The sequence below is a fragment of the Uranotaenia lowii genome, unplaced genomic scaffold (genome assembly GCF_029784155.1).
Source record: "Uranotaenia lowii strain MFRU-FL unplaced genomic scaffold, ASM2978415v1 HiC_scaffold_574, whole genome shotgun sequence".
Classification (NCBI taxonomy): domain Eukaryota; kingdom Metazoa; phylum Arthropoda; class Insecta; order Diptera; family Culicidae; genus Uranotaenia; species Uranotaenia lowii.
In genome coordinates this window covers 16,489-25,000 of record NW_026598505.1, presented here as the reverse complement: position 1 = coordinate 25,000, position 8,512 = coordinate 16,489, and the positions used below count along the sequence as shown (strand labels likewise).

The window sequence follows — 8,512 nt, the reverse complement described above, 5'->3', positions numbered from 1 at the left end:
GAACGCAAATCCGGCTGGCAGTGAGCGAATCATCGAGTCCCTCGCAATTGATAACGATCCTGACCAAGGTTCTTAGATACACTGAATATATACCCACCAATATATACCCACCTTGATCCTGACGATCCTGAAGTTTTGCAGTCGCAGTACACCCTTAGAAAATCCTACACAAAAGTAAGTAAAAATAAGTCAAAACGACCCGTAAGTGCAGGAAGCCACCAGTATGTAAAAATGATGGTACGAAAAATTATGTAGCAAAGGCTTTACCTACCAGTATGTAGAAAATACGCAAAAGAAAGTAGAGCTCTGTAAACTGAAAAATATGTTAAAATCACATAAAAAAAGGAAAGTTTCAGAATTTAAATTAGAAATTTAGAAGCAAGGATTTTTTTTTAAATTGATTCAAATTCTTTATGAGTATATGCTTATTTATTGTCCATCAGTTATAAAATTAAATCTATGAACCTAGTAATATTTTTTTCCGATTGGATATCACCTCCATCATTTCCGGTTCACTGTTTGTTTTGGCAAACTGTCTCCGTTGATTCAATGAGAAGTTTTTCGCTGCCTGTTGAATTGGCCATAGTATGATGGATAAACTGGAAGACACGCTGATTGGCCACTTCGGGACAGTTGCTTGAGCTGGAAATCCTGTAGAAGCAAAAAATAGTTAGCAAAATTGTTAGAAAAAAAAATAATTAAAAGGGCATACCCCAAAGCTTTCTTTTTGATTTCCTTGGCTGCGGCCGGGACTATATTGAAAACAGATTGCGGAATCGTCCGGTTTCATGTCGCTTCTGGACCCAGAGGAAACCAACCACTATCCTAAAATTATGCGGAGAAGAATTATAAAAAAAAACATACAGCAGATGAAAATGTTTCTACACTTACCGAGAGAAGCGAACAATTTTTTAGGCTTCCGCAAAGACACACCGGGCAGTTTCGCAAAAGTTGTTATGTGCGCGCAAGTAGGATGCAAATCATAGACTGACTCTTGGTGGTGCGAGTGAGAAGCAAAACGTCGTCAACTACAAATTTACTGAAATTTCAGTTTTTTCTACAGAGAGGGTTTTGTAGAATAGAGAGAACTGACAAAGTATGTAATTTCTGAAACTCACTTCTACGTAAAAGTTGTCGAGCTTCAAAGTATGTTCTTTTTACATAAACAATATGTACAATTTTCTTAGCGTGTATAAATCCGACAGTCATTTTGCCAGCTGTCATTTGTTTTTCCCGATGAAGTTTTCTTTCAGTGTAGTTAATGGTTTTTTGTTCGCTCGCTCGGTCGTACAATTTTCTAAGGCAAAAGTTTTTAAGGCACTTTTTACCAGCGAAAAAAGTTTTAACTTTATCTTTTGGACTAATATCGTGTCGTTTAACCTAAATGTGGTGCAACCCGTGTATTATAATTGTTGAATACTAGATTAAATTCAAAAAATTCTCGTGCCCTGGCTAGCAGATTTTTTTCAATGGAGGACTTCGTTCAAAAGATGTTCTAGTACGAGAATGTAAAAATCCATAAATTTTTCTACAACATTGCATTAGGAGCAAATGGTGCTGAAACAGTGAAAATGAATAACTTTTTGGTCCAAATATCTTCACTGACGATATTCCTAGGTCGCTCCTCGGAGGCAATTCCCGTCCCGAATCGTCCATTTGGTAAGAAGGGTTTGATTTCTTATAAGAAAACTTGAATTTTAAGCTGTGGTCCTTGAAACAGAGAAAAGTCACTCGATTCGCTTCGCCTCGCCAATCGTAATTATTGTTTTTCATGGTTGTTGCTTCTGTTTTAACGTTGTCAAACAGAAGTAAGTTATACAAATGTATGTGTTAAAAATGAGTTTCAAAACGTTTTTTTTTTTATTTATTCCATGATGATCGACCGAAGATTCTTAAAAACATTATGTATTACGGTAATACCACTTATCTAAGTCTAAGAGAATTGGTTTCGTACGTTACTTTTAACCGAACTTTAATTGAACTTATATTTTGATTGTACTAATTGAAAGGACTCTACGTAGACTACGTCAGGGTAACAAATATCTCATTCTATTGTAAATGAACCATTGGAGGCTTCACAAATCATACGATTTAAAAATAACATTTAAACATCAGTATTCATAGAGGGTGAAAAGTTTTAAAAAATCATGTATGGACCTTAGCGCATAAACTTATACATGTCAGCCAACGATTAGGACAAAATAAAGAAGGTGTTATGAAAAAATTTAACTAGGTTAGTACCTACCCTACATATGTAGGATTGTTATCTAAAGTTTATTTGAGATCAGCGTGTTTTAAAGGTAACAACTGTTTATAGGTAGGTCTTTTTAAATATAGTCGACTTTAAAGTGACTAATCCAAACATTCGTATACCTGCTATGTTAATTTTTCATTTTTACTTTATTGTTAAATTTACCTCGTTTTTCGTATAGAGATAGTGGTGTTATAGAGTTTCGCGCTCTGGCCAAATTAATACAAACGAAGAAGGATAAATAGTTTGTCCTAAACCTAAAGGTATAAGCCGTTTCGAATAAATAATTTTCATGAAAAAAGGTTAAAAGTAAACAACAGCATTGACAAACATTAAAGCCAACATTCGAATAACCATTGATGTTTCTAAATAAAATGCTTTGATGCATAAAAATTATAACTTACAAGCTCACGTACTCTTAACAATACACATTGAACATATACCTATACTGCCCCTATTCGCATATGAGTCCCATGTGTAAAAACTGCAAACCGAGAAAAACGCTTGTAAAGTTTGAAACTTCTTTTCATAAAAACAATCGTATGCATCATTTGTTGGCAAAACCTATCAATAGTTCGGATAGAAAACACCTCAAAGAATACTTTTGTTTACTTTTGCGCTAATACTAACTAATAATTACGGAGAAATTTCAATAAAACACTCATGTGACTCATATGCGAATATGCTTAACCCTCGAACAGAGATTATTCGCAAATGAGTCTCTGATGCTAAAGTTATCAACAAGTGGCAAGTACTTTCCTAACATATTTTTTTCATTTGTTTACCATTCTTTTTGATGACAGAAGAAAGGTCTCGAAAGATTTTGATTTCAACCTGATTTCAATCAAGGTTTTTTCGCCAAGTGGGATGTGTTTTCCAGTGTTTTTACAAAACTTCGTTTTCATTCGTGTGAAATTGCTGCGAATTTATCAGACATCATCATAATTCAATTCAATGTGTGTTATGGATACGTAGATAACACCGACCAAAAGTTTGCTGGATTCAAGACAAAGAAGGAGATTGCTTCCGGGAGCATCTTCCTAGGTAATAAACGAAAACACAACAGATATTGTTATGCATATGGAAAAAAAGTAATGAAAAAATTTTGTTATTTTGTTACCGAAACAACACTTCAAGTACCACCCACCAGATCACACATTAGATCGTCGAAATTACCCACGAAGGAACCATCCTGACCGAAGGCTGATCTATTGAGCGTGGTTCATCGGTTGATTTTTGTCGAAAAAATAATTTTGATTTAGAGTTACTTATTCATGTTTTTTGTGACTAAGAACCAGATTTCTTCGGAATCATTTTGCTACTATACGTTCAATTTTTATATAAATTATTGTTTTAAGCATGAAATTAATGATTTACTTCATTTTTTATCTATCCTTTCCCTCAATTGTAAGCTCTGGCGCTGAATTTTGGTCATGGGACTCATATGCGAATATTTTTCACATGGGACACATCAGGGGTCATATTTTTTTCGAAATTTTGGGAACAAACTTCGAACAAAAACTTGTTTTATAGGTAAATTGGAGCACAAGAAAGCGTTTTTCATCGATATCTCAAAAACGATGAAAATGCACATGGGACTCATATGCGAATAGGGGCAGTATATACCTATAGTCAACACCAACCAGGCGGTTCCTTCTGTTCGGTACTATTTTAAATGTTGTTACTATACTTTTTTTTTCTTTAGGTGAGCGAAATGTCGGGTGGCTTGGAATTTTGACGTGCCTAGGTCTGGGTGCAGCCATCGGGTTATGCGTATTCTGCAAGAAAAAGAAAGGACAGTTCAAGGTAATATCTTAAGAACATCTTAGCGCACCTCAGATAATTGATCTGTGAAATTAATTGCAGAAGTTTGAAAACGATGGTAACATAGAAGAAGTGAAGAATACCGAATATCCTATTTTAAAATCATTGAATTCTCTCGATCCCAAAAAAACTGGGGCAATCATACCGAGTAGCCCTACGAATGTAAGATTTTTGAAATTTTATCCAAAGTATCTATACGTGTAACATTGTGTTGTGAAATGTTTCTAGCTATCAACGGATAATTTGCTTGACCAAACGGTCCAATATCAAAATGAATTGGTATCATCGCATGACTTAGATGGTATTGAAAATTATCATCTTCTTAAACAATATCATAAAGAAAATGTTCCAAAGAAATTAACAGTTGAACATGTCGGCAAAAGCACGCCGTCTACGTCAAAATTGGACTTGCATTGCGCTAGACTACAGACTGACGATACAGATTCGCATTCGAATATGCTTCTCTCAAGCAAGGAATCGTTAAGTTCAGTTTCCGCACAGCCATCCGGAACGAAGACGAGCTATTCAAACGAACAAGAAACGGCCTCGTTAAAAAATTCAACCATTTTTGGAGACGAAAAACCTCTTATTGATCGGTGTTCAACAGATATAGAAATTGAGCCCGAAGAAGACGACTTTGAAGATGATTCCGCTCAAGTGGATATGTCTGTTCAACCGCCGACACGATTGGATGACGTTACAATCAGCATCAGTGAACGGGCTAGTTTCTTTGATGAACCAACTTCTGGCACGACTAGGGAATGTGGACCACCAGAAGACGTTACACCCATGGATAGCTTGGAAGATAACTCTTCTGTGCATGAAACTAACAGTATCGAAGAAGCGTTGCGTGCTTTAGATTTTGCAATAGATGGCGAGGACGAGAGTGACGACAGCGAAGAAGAACCGAGTGATCAAATTAACTCTGAGCGCTTGGATATAGGACAAGATGCTGGCCACCGGCGAGCTGAACTACGTGCTAACAAAAACTCCTCATCAGATAGTGGCATGGATGAAATAGATATCAGTGAAAAGGTTACCAGTCCCGATTCCGAGATTCAAACTATTGTGAGAGAAGAAGCTACCAAATTGGTAGATGAGATATTAGTATTATGCCAAAGCAGAATTGCAGAAATGAAGGAAAACGAACAATTCGAAAATAAAGCTATGGATAATTTGATCAGTGATGAGTTCGATGATTTCACAGGTGTATTGCTAGAATGCAGCACACCGTTTGTTGCAAAGAAAATATTTAGTATTGCAGGTACTGTCGATGAAAACATACCGGCCAAACAGGCCTTGTTCTGTGATGTGAATGACAAAACGTACGATATGGTATCTGATAGCATGATGCTACATGAATTGAACAAATCTGATAAAGAAGAAAAACTTGCAGATACTTTTGAAACATTCAAAAATGAAAAAAATACTGTCGACGCTGATATTTCCAAAGTAGATGATTTAGAACTTGAACAGATTTTCCCTCTAAATAAAACAGTATCACTCGCACCAATGAATACTACGCACACCCTGGCTGATCCCTCTGAAACTTTTGTTAAAGACCATACCGAATGTTTACCATCAATAACCATCGAAGGTGGTATCCCAGACGAGGTATCGGAAAAACCAACGGCTACGCCAATGAATACGCCAATAGAACTGGGCTGTCCTACAACGGCAGATTGGGATAAGTGGCTCACAGCTAGCGCCAGTACGAGCGCAAGAAACGATCAGGAACTATGCGAGAATGATTATTTCTCGAGCCACAATTTTGATGAAGGTTGGTTTTTGCATGCACAACCCGGCACCAGTACAATCAACGAAGGAAATGAAACATACGACCTGGACGATAATAATGATAATCTCGACGAAACATATGATCTTTTGAGAAAACAGTTGGTTGAAATGTTACCACATGCCCAGGTTTGTATGAGATGTAGGTATATATATTCCATATTATTCTAATTCATGATCTAATTTTCTAGGGTGCCAAAGATTCCGCTAATTCTGCTACTGAGTAAGTGTCCTAGTTTTCACAGCAAATTATTCCATTTATTGATTTAACATACATTTCATCAATCCTATCCAGTACAATGGTGTTATCTTAATCTTCTAATAGCTTTATAAAATCTAATCGAGCTTTATAAATTGTTACACTATGTACAATATCCCTAGTCGTTTAAATGGAAAAAAAATGGATTGAATAATTTGTTCGAATGTTTGAATAGGTTCCAGAAGAAACTTTTATGACATTCAGGTTATAAAAATTCTATTTGGAGAAACAGAAACGAGTAGCTATTCCGGTTCACATAATCCTAGATCTTTTCATAGCTCAACACCTCCTTAAAAAGAAATTTCAATATTTTTTCTTATCCACGATGTCTTCTTCTTCTTCTTTCTACTTTTGGACTGCGCACCAAAACATGATGTCTTAAAAGCATGAATTAAAATTTACTTGAGAATTGGTTGTACATATTGTAAAATATAGTCTTTCGGCGCGTCCCGTTAAATGAACTCTACTGAATCTGTATTTTTTAATCTTGTCTTGCCCTAGTTTCTTGTCGTTGATTCTTGATATACAAATCCATTTTTTCTCACAGAAATGACCACAGCCCCAATCACTATGGTATTCAATACGGTGATCTTGATGAAGCCACGAACGCGCCTTCAACATCGGTAGCCAAAGATAATGAAATGATTATAAACTACAAACGAACATTATCACCTATTATGGAAGAAAGTGAGGACGAATCGTTTTATAACAAAACGTCTTTCTGTAAGGAAGCATCACATTTCGTCGAAAGTACCAGGTTGATCAAGAATTTCTAGTTAATCTTTTTCAAATGCATTACATTCGCTAACAACAGATACTAACGATTTGAATACGATTTCAGCACTGGATGTATGGAATCCCTCACGGCAATGGGTGTCAATAGGACATTAATGGCTTCCAACGATACGTTGTTCAATTTTGATGATGTGCTGGATGAAATATTATCCCCACGTGTCCCATCTCAATCTCATACACCAACTAATCGGGATAAGGAAAGCATGGAATATTTTGCTCGATCTCCACGCCACGACCCAACGTCGATTACCGAACCTACCAGTTTGTTATCGGATGTCAAGTTTCCTCCACCAAAAAGTTTGGAATTGGTATCAGTAAGAGTACGAGATTCGTCACTCAGCTCTCCTGGGGATCCGACGCGGAAAGATTTTTCCCAAGATTCCACATTCACTCTAGACGAAAAAACGTGCATTTCCCTGAGCAAACCGAACGAAGAAGATGAACGAATTTCTGAGATATCGGAACCAGTCCTAGTATCCTCTTCATCTTATCTGAATAAACCTGAAGACAATAGTCTAATGGATGATGAGATTGCATCAATCGAGGATGATTCTTTTGATGAAATATTGGAACGAGAAAAACCTTTGGAGGATGAACATTATAATCATTTTTTAGATTTATGTAACGCTCCGGAATCGGTACTCAATATAGATGTACCCGAACCAGATGAGAATTTTGATCCTGGCAAAGTCACTAACAGTAACGTCGAAGAAGATGCTGTCTATATTCAAAATAAATTGAATTTGGAAAATACCTACGGCAGTCGAAGCCTGGATGAACAAGGTGTCATTGAATCCATTGATAGGTTTTTGCTTAAGTCACGAAATGTAAGTCTACCAGAAGACAAAAGTACAAATCCCTTGGTTAATGGCCATTTAAATAGTTGTAAGCTGTCCAGTAGATCTGATGGTACCAATATTTGTATAAACTATGATGAATAACATGATCAGCAATGTTTGTTGAAGGCATGGAGGAAACTTGAAAAATAAATAAACATGTTAGATATTTATCCTGGAATAATTACACTGCACAGAATGAAACAGATTTATTTACCTGATAAGCGAATGTTAAATATCTGTTTCCAATCTTAGTAGGTAGTTATTAATTCCATTGTCCGAAAATCACCAAATTTTATATTATTATCATTATCTCCTCGATGATCGACGGCTTTCGCATCTTTAGTTTCTATCAATACTCTTTTTTTTTGTTTCGATTATAGTCGTTTTACCATCTTTATGGCATTCGAGACTTTATCAACGTTACAGTTGGCGGATCGTTATTGAAAAACTTATCCGGTACAACTGTGTTCGATGTTTACTCTTGGGCTCGAACTTGCCGACATCGGCTCAGCAGACAACAGACTTGCCAACTTAGCTATATCACAAGCCCGATATCAACACTCGATATATATACAATCAATACAAAATCGAGCCCGAAACCGGTCGACAGAGACAGAGGTAATTTTACATCCCTATTCCGTTAGACAGAACTCAGCATGTAATATTCTGTAATATGCTAATCAACTCGTTTTTAGTACTGAGTGGTTGTGATACCTTTTTCTTTTTTTTAACAACCCTGGACTTACCACT

The 8,512-nt window shown here is 36.3% G+C and overlaps 1 protein-coding gene and 1 long non-coding RNA gene across 3 annotated transcripts; one reads left to right on the top strand and one right to left on the bottom strand.

The window, feature by feature from the left end:
- Positions 1-441: 441 nt before the first annotated feature.
- Positions 442-1,044, bottom strand: LOC129760322 (uncharacterized). Its single transcript, XR_008740322.1, has 3 exons — positions 892-1,044; positions 713-825; positions 442-651 (listed from the first exon to the last, which is right to left on the bottom strand). It is a non-coding gene; the product is annotated as an uncharacterized LOC129760322 (long non-coding RNA).
- Positions 1,045-1,260: 216 nt separating this feature from the next.
- LOC129760324 (uncharacterized) lies at positions 1,261-7,932 on the top strand. Of its 2 annotated transcripts, none has more exons than XM_055757964.1 (7): positions 1,261-1,659; positions 3,957-4,057; positions 4,118-4,237; positions 4,304-5,998; positions 6,061-6,092; positions 6,676-6,885; positions 6,970-7,932. In XM_055757964.1, exons 1-7 carry the CDS (start codon positions 1,572-1,574, stop codon positions 7,862-7,864), a joined length of 3,141 nt encoding a protein of 1,046 aa, XP_055613939.1. In that variant the 5' UTR covers positions 1,261-1,571; the 3' UTR covers positions 7,865-7,932. The 2 variants fall into 2 exon arrangements, with proteins under 2 accessions (XP_055613939.1, XP_055613938.1); XM_055757963.1 differs by having other exon boundaries at positions 6,676-6,903.
- The last annotated feature ends 580 nt before the right edge of the window (positions 7,933-8,512 follow it).